We start from the raw sequence: 19,887 nt of genomic DNA, 5'->3' as shown, positions 1-19,887 counted from the left end.
TCTGAGTAACAATAACAAACTATCTTAGTAGACAGAAAATATCCCTTTATCCTGATTTCTACACTATCCCCTGGCCCTGGTATAAGAATCCTTTGTCTTTATGCTCTGTAGGATGGTCTAGAATCTACTCAGCCATATAGTGCCCAGTCCCGTATGCCCATATAGAACGCAGGCAGCAACGTAGTGACGTAATGTAGTGACGCAATTGGGCTTATATTGCGCCAGTGGCCACAGTAGCCCTGCCTGCCTCATTGACTTGACTGCTGCACAGGACTGGACTGCACAGCTGCGCTCGTCAGGTTTAACGTGATGCTGTCAGACTGTGCATGGCCCTTCCATCTTTGCATGAGCACAGGAGCGAAAGCTACGCAAAATAGGCCACACAGACAGAGCCATATGAGCAAATGCTCTGTTCAGCCCTGTTTTTATGATCCCATACAACACAACATTCTTCTGTCTGACTGACAATTACAGCACACACTATTGCAAGAGGTTGTTGTTTTATATGCTGACAATTCCAAAGCATTTAGTCTTGAGTCAGAATCAAAATCTGTCAGTAGCAATAAAATGAGTATAAATAATGAGGCGATCACCGTTTGACCCTTCAGTTAGTGGCATGCCTATATCATGTCACAGTGAGTTTTTCTGAGATCCAAAACAAACCTATGTCTCAGTGGGTGTGGTTACAGGATGATGACATTGCCATGGCAGTATGACAATCAACATTTACATTTAGCAGACGCTCTTATCAAGAGCAACTTACAGTAGTGAGTGCATAAAATGTCATTTGTACTGGTCCCCCATGGGAATTGAACCCACAACCCTAGTGCCATGCTCTACCAACTGAGCCACACAGGACTAATCAACACCTGCTGACTCAGATCTGTTTTGGGGACAAGGAGAGAAACAGATAACATACATAGGCCTACTGTCATGAAATATTAGATAACATACAGGTAACTGACAAACTAAATGAAACACTTGAGTAAATATGGGATACAAAGTATGTTGAAAGCAGGTGCTTTTTGCTGAGTTAATTAAGCAATTAACATCCCATCATGCTTAGGGTCATGTATCAAAATGCCCAGAAGCCCATTATTTTGGCTACCGTGACTAGTAGAAAAGATCTCAGTGACTTTGAAAGAGGGGTCTTAAAAGAACATATGGGGTTTAAAGTGTAGCAACTGTAAACTCAAATGGAAGCTGGACTGGAGTCGAAATAGTTAAGCGGGGACAGGCACAAATCACTATTGTGCTCGTGCACGGCGAATTGTAAGGATGTGAACGCGCACCAAGGTAGTCCCATTTGGTTCCCGGGGAGAGAGAACGGAGTGCGATAAACGAGAGAGAGGGACGCGGAAACAGCAGGAGCGGTCCGCGAGAGAGGTGCAGCGACCGGTGACAGCTTTTCACTCGAACCGTATAGAGACCAAATAATTGCTGCATTTGTCTTTTTTTTTTTTGTGAAGTTGTCGGATCAGAGGCTTTTTGTAGGGACAAGGGGATCTTTATTCTGTATAGAGAGTATCTTTCGGGATTCAGAATGTCGGGGAGCAGGGAGGAGGAGCGGCGGAAACTAGCTGACATCATTAACCACTGGAACGCCAACCGGCTCGACCTGTTCGAGATCAGCCAACCCACCGAGGTGAGACCGTGGACCTTCCCCGAGTACAGGCCGCACCAGTCGGAAAAGAGACGATAATTCCCCAGTGCAGTGGGAACTAGCTGAGGGAAACGCGCCTGATGAATTATTAAAAACTGGCAACCAAACACGTTTGTTAACATACCTGTAGAGTACTGTTGAAATGCAAAAATGAGTCTCAACAAAGTGCCTAACCCACACCTTAGTTAATCGCAAACCAAACTCGAGAGCTAACCAACCTGTCAACCAGATAGCTAGCCTAATGTTTGTGAACGTTAGCTAGCTAGAAAGACGTCTCGAACCGGGTTTTCTTGCGTCAGTGGGTGGTGCACTAACAACAGCACGCTCTAGTTGTGGCGAGTGTATGCAATGCACGACGAGCTGCAACACAATTTATCCAACAGATCGCGTAAACTTGCTACAATCATGTCAGTCACACTTAACTGTATTATTAGATCGCTAACGTTACCTAGCTAGCTAACAGTATCTAGCTAACAGTATCTATCTAGCTAACAGTATCTAAACGCAATCCGACCGGCGTTAGTTAGCTAGCTGGAAAACAGACTCCGAAGCTAGTTACAGACAATTCAGTTTTGTATTTTGCCTATTTTAGCTACATTCATTCAAATTATAGTTATACCTACACGTGGAACACGCACTTAGATACCAACCCCGTCATATCGCTATATTTCCGTCTAAGCTTTCTGTATTTCACCACCGTGATGAGGGCTATCATTAGCCGGCATCAAACTAAAACCACAGAAACCTAGAAAGATAAAACAACGGCGATTCGCTGGATAGCTAGCTTAGATATCAGCCAACGTTATCAATGGTTGAGATGACGATCAAGCCATTTTGTATGCCACCAGGTCGTTTGGTTGGTCCAATAAACCGTTTTCTACTATATACGAAATACGTGTTTATTAAGATAATGTCTAGTGTTTAGGCAATACTAGTACTGTAGTGGGCAAAGTAAAATAATGATTATGGCTTATCCTACTCTCGATATAACCAGATGGTTAGCTAGGCTAAATCCGTTTTAAAATGGTCTAAATACTGACCATCGATTATGGTTTGCTACCAATCTCTGTTCTAATCAAACTACTAAAATTTAACTTGGGTCTCGTGCAGATATTTCTGCATCCAACTTGCACGTGGTTTTTGTCTGATGGGGTTTTAGGTCTAGCTAAGATTTGGTGGACTGTGTGTGTGCTGTTTGCCACCCGTAGTCAAGTGTTTTTACGCGCGCAGGTAGAAGCCAGCCACCCCCACCTCTGAGTTGCAAGTCAAAGCATTGGGGGTAACGGGGGACCCCTCTCATCCGATTAATTAGCTTTGGACAGCAGGACCGCTTCAGGCCTATGGCTGACGTAACTAACTTGCTGCGGTGTTCTGGGAATCCTGCAGTCCTGAGTCAGTATGCCCCCTCTTATTTCTAGGTGCATTATTTTTGCATTTGCTTGAGCAAAATGTATTTAGTGTTGGTTGGATTAACATGTCTCACATGTAACATACACACCCCTCCCCCTATAGCCATTGCTCCCCACACCCACAAGTTCAACCATAATGCATGGCCATTTTCAGACAATTTTGAATTTTGTTTATTGCTTATGAGCTTGCCAACAAAATGTCAGGGATGTTGTCAGTTTTCGTTACCATAATGGAGGCCTTCTGAAAATGTTGCCATTTTTAGCCATGTGTGACAAGAGGTCCTTAAATCAAATCAAGATTTTTTTTTTGTATTGTTAATGACATCGTTTTATAGCATGACCCCATGGCTGGTTATTTTAAAGCAGGTTGGCCAGTGTTTATTTTCTTCCTCCCTCTGACTATGTCCTGTGGAATTCACTTCCTCTCATTACATTACCACACAATCATATATAGAAATTAGCAAATTGGGTTTGTTTGTAGTTTGTATGAAACTGCTTCTTTTCGGGCTTACTGGTGGCTTGTGGATAGCAGGGGGAAAAACAATGTTTGTTCTCCTTACTCTTGATAAATAAGATATTCAATAAGCTATAAGATATTCAACTGGTTGTAACTGCTGACCAAGTCTGTCTCCTTTGGAGTATGGACAAATTAAGGGCTTGAATGTTAAAACAATCCAAGCAGCATTTTCTTCTCCAATTTAGTATTGATCCTCATTAGCTGCGGGGCTTGAGAGAGGGTGGATGGAAACTTTTGACAGGCCCAAATCAACGCCCTGTGCATCACTGCGTCGTGTCAGAATGGAAAGAGGACTGAGTCAGTGATCAGAGCAACATTACGTATAACCTAACTGACCATCTGATCCTTTGATGTTTAGTCCTAGTTTGTTTTTAACCATGCTGCTGTGAAATCCCATGTTAACATATCTACTTTCGTCATCCACCAGCAAAAGGCTGTGATGTCATGTGGCCGTGTTTGTTATTGTTCCGGGTCATCATGTATGACGGTGGAGAGCTTCTGGTCCTGCAGGTCTCCTCTCCAGCATGTGACTTGCCACTTGACTCACTATTGCCATGGCAACAACATACTAGTGATGAGCACAACACAGGACTTCTTGCTTTGTGCCCTATCAGCAAAGTGGACAAAGTCGATACCAACGGCGCATTATACATTCATCTCTACTGTGTCAATTCACTACAAGCTTTCATATTAACTGATACATTGGAGGTCGTGTGAAGGATTGTTTCATACAAAGCCCTATGATATGCTTCATTTTTGAGTGTATTGGATATCGTTATTCTCAGGGTTGTTTGTAATTGGAAAAGGAGAATGTGTCAACAAGATAAATACACACAGTCCACACACACACTCCCCAGCTGGCATATGCTGCAGTTTGTATAGAAAATAGTTTGTCCACAAAATGTTGTCTTCACGCCATGCAGAGTAGAGTAGGCTACATAAAAAATGTAGCACAGAGGAAATGGACCTCTTTGTTACATCTGCCATTAGTGTGTTTGCATTACTGAGTGGCTCCCAGTACTTTAGTAGACCATCCATTCCACATGGGCTGACTGGTATGTGGTTTTAGGGAAAATGGATCTATCAACCTAGATAAAAGAGCACAACTTCAGCAGATGGAGCCTGTCTTGCTTCATAGTCTTGAGATTAAATTGATCAAAGACGACGTGTTATTAGATTTGTCACACACCCATTTTCTTTACACTGTGTCATTTCAGGTTTACAATCTCCATGGAGATTCTTTCCCTGCATTTAAATATGTGCACACACAAGCATCCTTGTGTGGGCGTTTGCTGTGTACTGTAATTACACCGTACACAGAATAGACGAGGTGATTTACAGTTCCAACAGCTGTAATTTGTGATTTTATAATCCAGACAGTGGTAATCTGTGGGGACCTTGGAGTGGGCTGCCTGGGATTAGCACATCCTGACTGTCTATTTGGCTCAGTCATTCCCTCTGTGATTTTGTTTGTTGCTGTTCATACTGGCCAACACTTGGCTCCTCTTCATTGGGCCAAATTTATTATCCACTTAAAGTTGGCGACATGCATTGTAATATTTGATTACCACTGCCGGTGTTGTTGAACAGTTCACAAGATGACTAGGCTGGTATTTGCTGAGCTATTGGAGCTATTGGCTTTTGACTTGAGGGGATGCTGAGGTTTGGACTTGCACGTATCGTTCATCCTACAGTGTGTGTGTGTGTGTGTGTACTACTGTGTCTTGTCTCCTCCTCCATGAACAAATCTGTTCAACTCTCTGCTACTGGGAAAATGGAGCTGTAAGTGTGTTCCATGTCATGGCTCAAGGCCTAATGTGTGTGTGTGTGTGTAGCTGAGAAAGCTCTGTCAGAGTAATGCCTCCCACCCAGTTCATTAAGAAGTGGGCCAAAGATCACAACCACATCTTGTCACTTACTGGCTTCAAATGGAATTATGGCCCTTATGTCTCATCTCCACACTGGCTAGTACACATCCTAATCTATCAACTACACTGCCTGCTGCTGTATTATGTTGGGTGATCTAAATCGGCTGAATAACAAAAATGAGAACACATTTTCATGGATATAATTCTCAAATGGTGCTCTTTGACTAATGGGTCACAGGATGTGGGGATGGTGACTTTCTCCCCCCCCTTCCAGGGCACATTGAAAACACCTGGTATCATATGTGGATCTCTCTCTCACACGTACACAAGTGCCCTGATTAGTGGGCTCAGCAGAGAGGTGGTGGTGGTCTCTGCTGTAGGAGAGGCCTGGCCTTGGCTTGTCAGTCCCATTAATCCTCAGAGGCCTGACGGTCGTTCCAGTCCGCCTCTGCCCTTTCCTCACTCGATCACACAGCCCATCTAGCCCCCTGATATGGTTGTTCCTTGAGTCACTCAGAGCCAGACTCAAGCCTGTAGGCCTTTGTGACCTCACACGATCAGATCATTTTGGGCTGATGACTTGTCTGTTTTGGTATTTACAATCAATAGAGATCTGCCCCACAACCTGGTATTTTCTTCCACTCTCTCTTCTGACTGGAGGAAATTTACATTTGCAGGCCCGGTGTCTGATATCAGGCTTATTGTTGCAGGACTTTTCTCATGTGAAAAAACATAATCATCTGATCGTGTTGCGTTGAGTCTGCTTAGCTAGGGGTAATTGAAACCTACCTCAGCCGTGCCTTGTCCTTTAGTTACAGGGAATGTCTCCTTCCATTTGAACAAAATGTCTTCATGTTTCTGTCTGCCAAATAGTTTGTGGTCGTCTTTCATATTCCCGGAATGTTGTCTTTTTGTTTAGTACAGCCTGTCAGTGGCCGGGGTGGTGTTTTGGTGTGTGGAATGTCTCTCATGCATGTTTATGAACAACAGTCCGATGCTAGAATAGCATGGGAGCTGCTGCCGCTGCCAATTAAGCTTTTAGAATGACCCTGGCATGAACTTAGACCTCCTACAGTAGGTGACTCCTGCCTAGCTGCTCCCTTCAATGGTGTCTGGTGATCATCGCCTAGTTGAGTGAAAACATGCATATCCCTTGTACAGGATTCTCCTTAATACTTCTGGAGAATATTGTAACTGAAACAGATTAGCACAATCTTCAGGGCTAGGTGTAGCCTAATACTCTGGTCCAGTCCACACATTATCCAGATGATTACGTGGCTGCCCTCCCGTTTAGTTTGAGTGATGGTCACATTAGGGACCAACCTTCTAGCTTTGAAAGCACACACAAATCCCTAGAACTGTGAAAGGTGAAGACACATTAAACCTCCATTTTCTCCTATGATGAGGAACAGAAGGCAGGAGGAGAGAGCGATTTTAGAGACGGCAGGACTTCCTCTTCTCATTTTCAACCTGCTGGGAGAGCGCCTTCCTGGCAGAGCCAGCCTAATGCACGTGCTGTTCACTTCCTAATGTCCAAGTGGTGCTTCACTGATAAACTAGATATCCCAGTTGAATGGCCATGGTACTGTGCACAATGTAGCCTATACATTAACCTTGTTGTGGTACTTGTACGCATACATACATACATATATTTATTTAATTTCTTTCTCTGTATGACGAGCAATGAGTGAATGTTCAGCTGGTTGTCTTTTGTCTTCCTGATTGGCTTTGCGTTTCCTCCTGAATAATGATCTATTCTCAGGTTGTTTCCCTTGGATTAGGAATGCTGCATGCCTGTATCTCAGAGCTTCCTGGAACTATTACATCATCAAACCCCTTTTTGTATGCCTGATGGTACTGTATGTCCTGCTCAGACTCTTTGATGCTGCCTTTGGCAGTGCCGGCGACTCATCTCTGACCTTCTCTGATCAAGCCAACTCTCGTCAAAGGCATCTATTCAAGTATGTTAATGATGGTGGGTGGCATCATATCCCAGTAGAGTTTAAAAACATTTTTTTATAGCAAGATATTGTAGTTTTGATCAGTCAACAAAAGCATGTTACATTCTGTAAGCGGCAGAAACTCCAGCCGTCTTGTGGAGCCCGGCTCAGAAGATTAAGGGGGGAGTAGGCGTTAGCATGTGCAGTGTCATCACATATTATACTTACACAAGTGCTTAGCCAAGCGCCGTGCTCTTTGTCATGTCTGTCTGGCCGACCCAGGTTAGTGAGCATCTCTATTTTTGTATGTGGGAAAAACCTGAGCATGGCCTCTGTTGCTACTACCCTGGGCCTAATCGCTGACACAGGAAAGTCTTCACTCTAGCACACTGTTGGAGGGGGGTTTGAGCTGAGATGGGGGGTCTGCTAAGTTGGCCCTCTGTTTGCTTTGGACAGGGAAGAAAAGCACTGCCATCCTGTGGGAGGGGGAGGGGTTAAGGGGGTGGTCAGAGAGGGGAATGGTGGGGGAGGCTGTGTTTGTGCCTTGTGCGGACAGCAAGCTGGGTTGGAGATAAAGCTGGAATAAGGGTCTGCCCCCCCTCCTCCTATCTCCTCTCTCCCTTGTGGCCCCTGGGTGACCAAACTAGCCCTCCTGTCCCTCTGGCTGGTAAAGGCCTGTTAGATCACAGACTGAGGTTAGGGAGGAATGAGGGGGAGGTTGGGATGAATAGCACTGTAGCATCCTGCAGACAAGTCACTCAGGATTGTTTTGTAAAAATTTGGTGAACCCTAATCTAAGTCTAAATATCTTTCAGTGAGAAGTAGTTTGGATATAATAACTTACAGGCTTTAAATGTCCATTTCACAATGTTTGGCCGGTTGATAATTGTGTGTGTGTGGGAATACTCTGCCTGAAGCAGCCTCGCCCTGAAACTCCAAAAATGTAGACTGGGAGCATCTGCTGCTTCTCATATGGGTCCCTGGCGTACCCTCTCCTCATTTTTAATAATTTCAGCGCTCGGCTCGACCTGACCCCACCTTGCTGTTGTCTGTGTGGTGGGGCTGGGCTGGACAAGGAGGACGATTTGGCAGGCTGAGGGGGGCCTCTCTTGGAGTCTACTACCGGAGCACTTTCACTGTGTCCCACCTCTCCAACCCACACCCCTGTAGGCCTCAAGCAGGGGAACACCACAGACTGACCGGGCCTGGTCGACTGTAATAATAATAATACTGTTGCCAAGCAGACAATGGCTGCCTGAAGGATGACCGCTGTGGCCGAGGCTTCCCTAAACACAGCTCCACCCTCATGTTTGTTGACTTAACTGTCAGAAAAATGCCTTCAAGAGAGACTTCCTCCTTCGCACACACGTTTTCTTTCCCCCTTGTTTGAATTGCCGGGCCAATTCTGAACAGTGGGACTGGAACACCCCTAGTTAGCAGTAGTCTGGGGCTGTGTTGTGTGCCAGGATTGGAACATAGAGGCCAGGAAAAGAGGGGAGGAGAGGCCTGGTGGCGTTGAGTGACTGACCTCTCCGCCACTCCCTGACGCAGGTTGGGCCCAGATGTGTGATCTAGCTGGCCACTGTGGTGTGTGGTTATGAGGAACCTGGGGGGGGTCCAGTCTGTGTAAGGATGTGGTCAGCTCCCAGACGTCTCCCCTCAGGCCCACGTGTTTGGTGGTGGTGGTGGGTGGCTGTGGAGACTCCTGACACACACACACACACACACACACTAACACTAACACTAACATACTCATCTGACAGAAAATGTGTTCCAAATGAGGCAGGCGGTCTGGCTCGCGCTTTGAGGGAGTTGATAGTATTTGGTAGGGCTGGGAATTGGGTGGACTGGGCATGCCTTCATGGTTACACTACACCTGGCTGTGGTTGCTATGGACACAGAAGCCTGCATAGGTGCCCTAAATTGGCCTGACTCTCTAAGGACTGACTGGCCTCTGACTTCATAGTGTGAGGTTGAGGTGAATTTTGTAGAGAATTGCTTTCTCCCACTCTGATAATTGGATAATGTTCGTCAGCGCATTCTTACATTTTTTTCCATTGTACCAAAGTCACCTCTCCAAGTGGATGGTGCTCTGTTGCATAATTCAGTGTATGCCCCTGTAAAACAACACATTTCACTGCACCTATCTGGTGTATGTGACATAAAACATCTTGTTTTTCATTGTGTGTGTCACATTTCTCGTCTCCACACAGAGGAGGACCTTCAGAACACGCACACTAACGTCACACACACACACACACACACTGTGCGGAAAGCACTCTGACATGCAACCTGCGTGTGTGAGAAAATCTATACATTGTAATCATACAGTGCCGTGTTGCACAACCAGCCAATATTTCACAGCGAGGGTTTACATAAAGCCATTATCCAGCTTTAAACATCTATTGATTTTTGTGTGTGTGTGGGGGGGGGGCAACAGTAAGACATTGAGTTACACAAGTGGAAGCCTCCATCTATAATGAACCATGGGACTGCAGTGCAGAACTACAGTTTTTTTTAAATAAAAATGAAGCACCTTGTTTCACTCTGGTCAAAAGGGAGTTTGTGTACGCTAGCCCGTCAGTGTGCGAGCCATCGAAGAAGACTGAATAACGCGCCTATGAGGAACAACCTTGAGTCCTGTCCTGATACTCGCCTGCTATTCTCACTGGGCTCCGTTAGGAGAGTCAGGAACTTCTTTTGGCAGATACAACACTATTTATCAAGGGAGGAGAAACAAAAAAAAGCCTCACCTGTTTTCTTCAACCCGTGCCATCATGGTTCATGAGCAGGGCCTGTTTTGAGCTCCCAGGGATAGGATAACGCACATACCCGCTCAGCCACAACATCCAACCATGTGACCTGCCAGGCTCAGAACCCTGTCCCCATTCATCCAAACCTAATCAATGGCTTTTTGCAAGCACCCAGTGTGTGGGAGTCCCTTTCACCGCTCTTACGTCTGGGGTTTGCACCCATCCAACTCTGCTTAGTCAGTGGTGCCTTCAGAGAGGAGCCCTGTTTCTGTGTACCACAGAGGGAATGTCGTTCTGCTGTCTCCTCAGCCAGGACGGGGCCATTTTAAGAGGCAGTATCCCTCCCTAAACGGTCTGTGTTATTGAAGCGGCAGACGGGCCCATCTCCCCCTGCGATTTACTGCCGTGGACACTTTACACAAGGCCACTGGGCCTGATGATAAGACCTTACAACCAGGAAGTAAATTACCCACCTCCCTTGGGGGACTGTAAATACTGGACCCCCCCCATAACAATGCGTCCACAGTTGGGCTATCGCATAACCTTGATCTGGCTGTTTATCAATGATGTTAAGTGTTTGCCACGATTGATTTGCAGTGTTGCCTGGCGTCAGGGGATTTATGTCATGCCCCAGGTCCTCACTCCATCCCCCTCCCACAATGCTCCAAACGGAACAGACTGGGCACACCTGGGACACAGGAGATGCACTCATCTGGAGAGTCAGAGATTTGCTATAGAGCAGTGTTCTTCAGTCTGTTTCCTGGGGACCTATGTTCCTGTCCAGCACTAACAAGGATACTGCTGCTTAATAGTAATGTGGGGATAACTCTATACAGTTACATGTCGCAATATTATTTTTGGCTGATATTACAGGGTTGCGTTAATGCAGAAACAAATATCCTAAAATATTTAGCTGTGTATTGTAAACGTGGATATCTAAAATGCTTCTTAATGTAATTGCTGCTCTGCACCTGACAATTTTGACTTTGTGGATGTGCTATTTAGTGGAAGCGCGTTACAATTCCCTCATTCACAAACATGCATTATATCAGCAGACAGCGCTCCACCTGATGTGTAGACACTTCTCTCTGCTAAAATGTAAGATTTAATTTCAAGCAAAACATTAGGACATTTTTCTGTGTACTTTTCTATAATACACAGAAATATGATGGCCATACTTAGTTTTTGAAAAAAAGACCATGCCTATTCATTGTAAGCTCATTTACTTACGTGTGGCTGTTAGCCAAATAGCATTGCACTTCGGTAGTCATCTGATGAAAATGAAGCTATTTTGTGTCGAATGTGTTCTACTAATGCAATGGTCACCAACCGGTCGATCTCCAAGGCATTTCTGTAGAAAAGCCAACGTTAAAGGCTTGCGCTCCTTTAAAAAATAAAAAATAGGTTCTAGGTGCACTTGATTCAGAAGCTCTGCACACCGGGTAGGCAAAGTGTTCTCAATTTCAACCATTTTAATTTGACTGAAAAGACACTCTGCCTACCCAGCGGACCAGGATCCTGTGGCTAAATCAAGTGCGCCTTCAGTACTGGCCTATCTGATAGCTCAAATCACTGTGCCTACCGCTTCCATGACCCCGGCCACAGCGATGTTTGGCAGGCTACTAGCCTACATGAGATTTCAGAACTTTTAAAACCATGACCAGAGCGAGACTGTCAAAGAATACAGCAAATAGCATCATTTTGAATGGTCATCCAAATCTGAATTCCAAGTCGGAATTCCCGACCTGAAGATCACTCTGATCACTCACGGATCACTTCATTTTTTCCCCCTCCAGAGTTCCTAGTTGCCTTGAAAGCACCATGACCATCAGATGCAGGTACTATCAGTCCACTAAAATAAAAAGCAAATTATTTCAAGATATTTATTTTTTATTTTTGCTCAGCTGTGCCTTGCAAGTGCTCCACCAACTGATCTATTTGTTCTCAAAATTGGCGTTTTGAAATACAATATCGTCGGAGAAGACCAATATTGTCAAGATGGGCAAAATGTATTAGGTCTACTGCACTAACCTCATTCCTTCAGAACTGTTTTTATTAGGTTCAAAACTAAATCTGAGCGCTAGATCTCTGCTTGCTTTTTGACTGCGAAAGTGACCTTGACTCCGAGGTTGGTGATCACTGCACTAATGTATTGTGTGAAGGAAAGCTACAGTTGCAACGCCCCTGATCGCTCTATTGAAGCAAAACGCACTGACTTTCAATATAAAACAATATATATTTTATTGTTCTGCGTCTTGAAAATGCAGATTTCTGAACGCTAATGTGACCCCTGTGTTACTTTGACATTTGACTCCTAAGTATGGATTTGTAGCGCTATTCATCTGTACCTGCGACAAAACTCTGGTGTTTCCTTCCTTTAGCTTCTTCTCAAATAGTGAGCCGACCTGTTTTCAGCACTTGTTTCAAAACTCTTTTTCTCATGGCTCTCTCGTCGCTCTGCAGCAGGCGGTGAGCCATATGTTTAGAACATCAAATCGCAATACATATAGAATCGTGAGAATCACAATACATATAGAATCGTGAGAAACACTATACATATCGTATCAGCACTTGGGTTTAGTGGTAATATCGTGAATTCCCAGCCCTAATGCTGTATGTATAAAGGAGGGGCATAGATACACTCCATAGCGGGGAAGGAGAGCAGCAGTTTACGACACACCACATCCATAAGAGATGAGAAATTGGAAATGAAGACCATTGTCTCATGTTAAGTGGGTGTGTAGGAGGGGATTCGTTCCAGTGTAATGAAGGCTATTAAAGCTCTATGATTTAAGTGTGTATTAATAGACTGCTAGGTGTTGTCTAGGTGTGGCATTAGTTTCGACAGAGGAGAATGTGAAGAAGCCCACAAACATAAACTTCAAGTAGTGTGATGTCATTTTCCCCTCCAGTTCCTCTGAAATCCCCCTTCAGGTCTTAAGTTGAAAAATATTTACTTAGAAAGGGGAATCCTAATTTGCCCGCTCCTGGCTGAGCTGTTCCAATAAGGTGGTAATGCCTCACAGCGTGTTTAATACGGCAGGTCAGATGAATAACCCAGAGTCCTGGGGAGATGACAGAATGCTGCTGGAATCCATATTGAACAGGCACCTGTGAAAGGCCCTCTTATCAGATGGGCTGTCATCAGCCACAAAGCACTATTTAAAATACCTCCAGCTCCAAGTCTCCTATCTTAATGAACCTTTCCCTCTGACGACCGAAGGGTGACTGACATTGGTGGCACCTGCCAAGTTTGGCTGATGGGGCCAGCAGACCTCCAGACCCAGGTCTCCTTTGAATCTTGTCCCAGGACAGAGCTTCGCTCCTGACTTGACGCCTTACCTGCCAGAGAGCCATATCCTCAAGCTGCTGCAAAGCTCTGGTTTTTACTGACCACCTCAAAAGCTGCAGTGTTGTCTAATGCCCAACGGAGTCCTCTCAAAACCTCAAGAGAGCATGTGCTTTTTAGCTGTAGAATTCATACAGCAGAGCTGTCAACAACATTAACTTTGAGGTGAAAGCATTAAAGTTAATCTCACATTTAGTCTTTCCTGGTTTTGTGAGTTTAGGCTTCATACTTGTCTCCATGCTTTATGATGGGAATACTGTAGTAGTTTGAATTCCTCTTGGTAGTAAAAGTATTGGTATTTTTGCTGTTGGAACATGTCAGTCAGTCTAGCTCAGTGGGCCTCTAACTGTATAGCTAAGGGGGTAGAGTCAGTGCAGGTGTGCATATCTCAGCTAGCCCCACCCGGTACACATGGACGCTGTATTCTTAGAAATAGGCCATGGAGCTCATTTTAAAATGCATACCAGGGTTTTTTTATCAGCCAAGCTTGATTTGTATCTGGATGTTTACTCAATATGGCACCACACCCCGATCTAGAGATGGAATCCGTAATAAAGGCTGTTCTCGCAGTCGCTCTCTTTCTTCATTCACTCTCTCTCTGGAGAGGAGGATGTGGCTGTGTTCTGGCCTCTTGCCCTGCCGTGTGTTTTCTCTACGGCCCTTCAGGGGCGGTGGTCCAGCGCAGGCTGCAGCTGGGAATCTGTCTTTTATTACCGGAGAGGGAGAGATTCTTTGTTTAACTAAGCACTGCAGAGGGCCTAATGGCATTTCAGCCCGTCTTTTGAGTGATGTGCTATTCTCGCCTTAATGGTGACGACCTGCTCTTAACTCCGGCGGAAGTAGGTCCCCTTCAGACTTCACGGTGTTAAAGGAAAGTGGGAGTGAAGGTCGAAGGCTAAGGAGGCATAGAGTGTAACGTGGAGTCTTAACATGGACTGGGAGGGGGACTGACTGGCCGGGTGGTGTTACTTGTGGCTTTCAGCTCTCCCCTCTTGGCTTTCACAACCACCACCGCAGCTGCTGTGGTTACGACCAGTCCTAGTGTCTCTAACCACCACTAGCCTCCCAGAGGAGTTGTTATTTAGTAAGACACTCCTGTCTGGCTGCGTCTGAGGCTGTAAATCCACTAGGCACGTCCAAAACGAGCCTATTGGCTGTGGGAACAAGGCCGAGAGGACCTTTTCGAGAAGACCTGACAAGCCTATCAGTCCTCCATTACATCTTATCTTTGCCTGGTCCCTGTGTGAGTTGGAGGGGGAAGGTATTCAGGACACCTGGTCTGTGTTCCTAACTGGTTGTCTATAGAGCTGATAGTGGAGGGGGATGTACGGTCAGTCTAGGGAAGGTGTTGCAGGGTCTGCTGTTCTCAGACTGATAAGAGCTACTCTGAGGTCATGACCCCTGTGTTGCTACATCATCTCCATTGAGGGTTGGTTGTAGCCTACTCCCCCCCCCCCCCCCCCCCCCCCCCCCCCAGACCTGGACTGATAGCAGTGTGTTTTTGTCCCCAGTGTGTCTGTGTCCCCTGCTTGTAAGCTTTAATAGATCAGTTTCTGTTTTAGATTGTAAGGTTCCAAATGGACTTGAACTGCCTTTTTAGCAATCTAATCTTCATCTCCTGATTGGTTCTGTCAAACGGAGGCCATGGAACGGTTTCACTGTCACCAATTTGCTTCGGTTTTTCGGCAGCACCTTGTTTGTGCAAGCTGGGCTATGTGACAGAATCCGTCGAGTGACATTACCGCAACCTTTTGTCAGACTTCATAGTGGGTTGTGCGACGCTGTTCTCAGACGCACGGTGACATGTTGTCGTATGGTGTCTAGTGTGTTATCTCCTTTCGTTCCAGACTTTCCCTGACAGACCCTGCAGTTGAGTTGTTAGCTAGCATTGGGGTGCTAGTTAGCATTAAACGTATCTTTAAACATCTTAACATAATCACTAGTTAACTACACATGGTTGATATTACTAGTTTATCTAACTTGTCCTGCGTTTGATCCGGTTCCAGTCCGGGTTCTGGCTGGGTCACTCAAGGACATTGAGACTTGTCCCAAAGCCACTTCTGCGTTGTCTTGGCTGTGTGCTTAGGGTTGTTGTCCTGTTGGAAGGTGAACCTTCGCCCAAGTCTGAGGTCCTGAGCACTCTGGAGCAGGTTTTCATAAAGGATCTCTCTGTACTTTGCTTCATTCATTAATTTCCCCCTCGATCCTGACTAGTCTCCCAGATCCTGCCACTGAAAAACATCCTCACAGTATGATGCTGACACCACCATGCTTCACCGTAGGGATGTTGCCATGTTTCCTCCAGATGTGATGCTTGGCATTCAGGCCAAAGAGTTCAATCTTGGTTTCATCAGACCAGAGAATCTTGTTTCTCATGTTTTTCAGGTGCCTTCTGGCAAACTCCAAGCGGGCTGTCATGTACCTTTTTACTGAGGAGTGGATTCTGTCTGGCCAATCTACCATAAAGGCCTGATTGGTGGAGTGCAACAGAATAGTGTTCCAAACTTCTTCCATTTAAGAATGATGACCACAGTGTTATTGGGGACCTTCAATGCTACAGAAGTTTGTTGGTACAATTCTCCAGATCTGTTCCTCGACACAATCCTGTCTCGGAGCTCTACGGACAATTCCTTCGACCTCATGGCTTGGTTTTTGCACTGCCTTACACTGTCAACTGTGGGACCTTATATAGACAGGTTTGTGTGCCTTTCCAAGTCATGTCCAATCAGTTGAATTTACCACAGGTGGACTCCAATCAAGTTGGAGAAACATCTCAAGGATGATCAATGGAAACAGGATGCACCCAAGCTCAATTTCGAGTCTCATAGCAAAGGGTCTGAATACTAATGTAAATACATAAAAAAAAAAAAACTTTTTTGCTTTGTCATTATTGGGTATTGGTGTAGTTGGAGAATGGGGGGTTTAAAAAAAAATATATTCTAGAATAAGGCTGTAAAGTAACAATGGAAAAAGTAAAGGGGTCTGACTAGTTTCTGAATGCACTGTATTACACCCCTCTCTGTCTGTCTGGAGAATGTGGCTGCCAACTCGCTGGGTAGTTAAAAGCCCTGCTTTAGCTCAGCAATAATTACTGTTCTCAGATCAGTCTGACGTGGGAGGAGGGCTCTTCAAATACCGGAATAGCAGGGTTGGCCTGCCTTCTTGGATTTAAAGATGTGTGTAAAATGAGCTTTATCACTTACCTTGGTGTAAATGCACTGGACTAGAAAGACAAGCCAGTTCTATGTGCTGAACTTTGGAAATGACAACAAAAAGTTATTTTGGACCCATTAATTAAATATGGTCTATTATGCCCAACTTCTGTATTTAAGTCCTCTGTTGTTAAAGTCAAAATAAGCCTCCTGAGACTCGCTAAGTGCATGATTTTTTTATATTTTTTTATACAGGAACACTGTCATAATCCTGAGTCGGTTTCAGAGAGAGCAGAGCTGCCTCACCAGAGAGAGCGCATCAGGGTGAAAGGGGGACCAGAGAAAAGTAGGGAAGGAGAGTAGAGAGCAAGAGTAAGAGAGACTGAAAGAGTAGGAGATGGCTCCCAACCATCCAAGCTTGTCGGCTGTCCTGAACTCCTCAATCATTAACCTCTCTTTCACCTCCCCCCTATGCCCTCTAACCTGTGGCCTGGGGGAGGGCTTCACTCCCCCCCCCCCCCCTCTAACCATAGGGTTTAGTCATCCATTCCCCCCCTCTCTAACCATAGGGTTTAGTCATCCATTCCCCCCTCTCTAACCATAGGGTTTAGTCATCCATTCCCCCCCTCTCTAACCATAGGGTTTAGTCATCCATTCCCCCCTCTCTAACCATAGGGTTTAGTCATCCATTCCCCCCTCTCTAACCATAGGGTTTAGTCATCCATTCCCCCCTCTCTAACCATAGGGTTTAGTCATCCATCCCCCCCCTCTCTAACCATAGGGTTTAGTCATCCATTCCCCCCTCTCTAACCATAGGGTTTAGTCATCCATTCCCCCCCTCTCTAACCATAGGGTTTAGTCATCCATTCCCCCCCTCTCTAACCATAGGGTTTAGTCATCCATTCCCCCCCTCTCTAACCATAGGGTTTAGTCATCCATTCCCCCCCTCTCTAACCATAGGGTTTAGTCATCCATTCCCCCCCTCTCTAACCATAGGGTTTAGTCATCCATTCCACTGGCCCTGTTTCCTGGATTAAGACCGTGACTGCAAGGATATAATGAGGTATGATGTCAGAGGCCCTGTCGATCCATCTCTCCCTCCTAGCATGGTTCTGATCTCTTTTGAGGCGATTGGAGAGTTAGCCACTTGAAGTCCTCTTGAATTAAGTTTATCCTAGATGCAGATCGTTCTGCAGTCCCCCCCCCACCCCCCCCCATATGGTTAGAGGCGGTCAAGTCATAACGATTAGAAGCTTTGCTTGACATACTTACTGTGAGGCAGCTTCGGGACTAAAATGACACGGCAACAAAACGAGATGAATGACCGTAAGTCACCTGACCTGCTACTTTTCAGATCCCTTTGTAACAACCCTTAAGATGGCTCCATGTTTGAATGGACTACAACCGTAAGTTCGTTTTGGCAGCTCTTATCATAGTGGTGTAAATAGTTAAAGACTTCGTAGAGTGGGCATTAATTCAAACACTGACTAACATTGTAGTAGGAGTGTAACTGGGTCAAAGTCAGTCACAGCCACATAGCTTTGTGAAGTGTTGCAGAGTGAGAGTGCCATGTCAGTGAACAGGGCATGGCCGGGCCTTTTATGGTGCTGACTGGGGGTGGGGGCTGACTGGCTGTGAATTGGTGAAGTGGGCAACTGCTGCTGATTGTCTTTAGCCTAACCTTGGTCCCAGAGTGAGTGAGCGCTCTTATCACTGGGCCCTTCCTGGGGTAGATAATGTGTGGGGAGATGTTGACTGGACTGACTGGATGCCCTCTGAGCTGCCTTGTTGTTCTGGCTTGGGGAATGCTGTGGAGATGCTGGGCCACATTCGGTAAGTCAACGTTATGAAACACTACGGATAGAAATGGAACTGATGAAGGCGGAGTTCTACATCAAATATTTGTCTGATCGGTGCACAACATTGTGCCCTGCTGAACACCAGGCCATTCCGGCCTCAGTTTGACTCTAGCAGGCAGGTGCTAATGGAAAGGCTCATTGGGTTGATTGGGGTCATCCTGGGAGCCTGCTGTGCCACCCTGCTGGAACTCTGTTATGGTAATCACACAGCAGCAGCTTCTAATGAACCAAGACAATCTCTCACTCTGTGCTGATTGGTCACATATAGTTATTTACTCCCTCGATGTTTCCCCTTGTCAAAATGTGGTCGGCCTACCTCTTTGTTTTGAATGAGAAGGAAAAGGCACACAGACGGTTTGTCTGGTCATGGTTGTTGGTACTGCATGGTTCGAGTTCTGACTGTGACCCAAGCAAGCTCCTCAGGCTTATGTCTTACATGTTGCTGCTGTCCTCAGTTACAGACCTTCCTCCCCTCACTCCTTCCTCCCCCATTTCTGTCTCCCTAATTTTCTATAACTTTCCATGATTCATTCAAGGTTTATACAAATGTCAACTCAATAGAGAATTGTGTCTGAAAGACCATAGTCCAAACCCCATGTCTCTACCATATATGGTTCTGAAGTTAGACGATTAACTCTGAGAATTGAGCATGTTTAGTGTGACTGGAATGTCGTCACGGGCATGATCAAAAAGTGGTCACTGCTCAATAAAACCCTGGCGCTGAGAACGATGCTAACTTCCAACGTCAACTGACAAGCTAACAAGTGGCTGCAAGTTTGTGAGTGAAAACATGGGCTTTTTCTAAGTGAAATCCGCTGAATAGAAAACAAAATACTGACATGTATACTCATTTATTGCGCCACTCACGAGGCTTGACTAAACATCTTTATTTACAAAGCTAAGACTGATTTTCAATATCCATCCTCCGTGAAAACAATCTGTTCCTGTTTTTCTTTTGTGTTTCTGAGTCTTTCCCTTTAAATCTCCATAGAAACGTCCCCTGATATTGAGTACCACCTCCCGACGCCAAATATGGAAGAGATACAAGAGTTGTGCGGTCTAAACGAGCAACGGTCACAAGAGATGAAAGTATTTATTTCATCAACACTGTCAAGTACAAGTATATTAAATTAAGGTCCCCGAACAAGTTCTATTTTGGTGGCCTCTGGAACATTCTAATGCCTTGATTCTATCCGAAATACACAGCGAAATGATTGAAAACTTTGAATTTAGCCCTCAGATTGTGAAAATGTGTTTACAATTTAAATGACTGAAAATGTATGAATTCAGTGCATTGTTAGTTTTTTGGGGTTATCGCCTAGGCTTATTCAACTTTACATTTAAACTGTCTTCTCTTGAGATTAAAGTATTTTACTG

At 45.3% G+C, this 19,887-nt stretch overlaps 1 protein-coding gene across 17 annotated transcripts in view; it reads left to right on the top strand.

The window, feature by feature from the left end:
* The first annotated feature begins 1,328 nt into the window (after positions 1-1,328).
* Positions 1,329-19,887, top strand: part of LOC139407142 (afadin-like) — a 124,720-nt gene continuing 106,161 nt past the window's right edge. For 13 of the 17 annotated variants that reach the window (XM_071150603.1, XM_071150606.1, XM_071150607.1 and 10 more), the window contains exon 1: positions 1,333-1,645. In XM_071150603.1, the coding sequence (XP_071006704.1) occupies positions 1,544-1,645 (102 nt within the window). In that variant the 5' untranslated portion in view covers positions 1,333-1,543. Of the gene's footprint in view, positions 1,646-19,887 lie in introns of all 17 variants that reach the window. The other 4 variants (XM_071150608.1, XM_071150609.1, XM_071150598.1 and 1 more) reach the window with 3 other exon arrangements.

The sequence above is a fragment of the Oncorhynchus clarkii genome, chromosome 4 (genome assembly GCF_045791955.1).
Source record: "Oncorhynchus clarkii lewisi isolate Uvic-CL-2024 chromosome 4, UVic_Ocla_1.0, whole genome shotgun sequence".
Lineage (NCBI taxonomy): Eukaryota > Metazoa > Chordata > Actinopteri > Salmoniformes > Salmonidae > Oncorhynchus > Oncorhynchus clarkii.
Note: the sequence above shows the minus strand (reverse complement) of the source record. Positions and strands in the feature narration are given on the sequence as shown.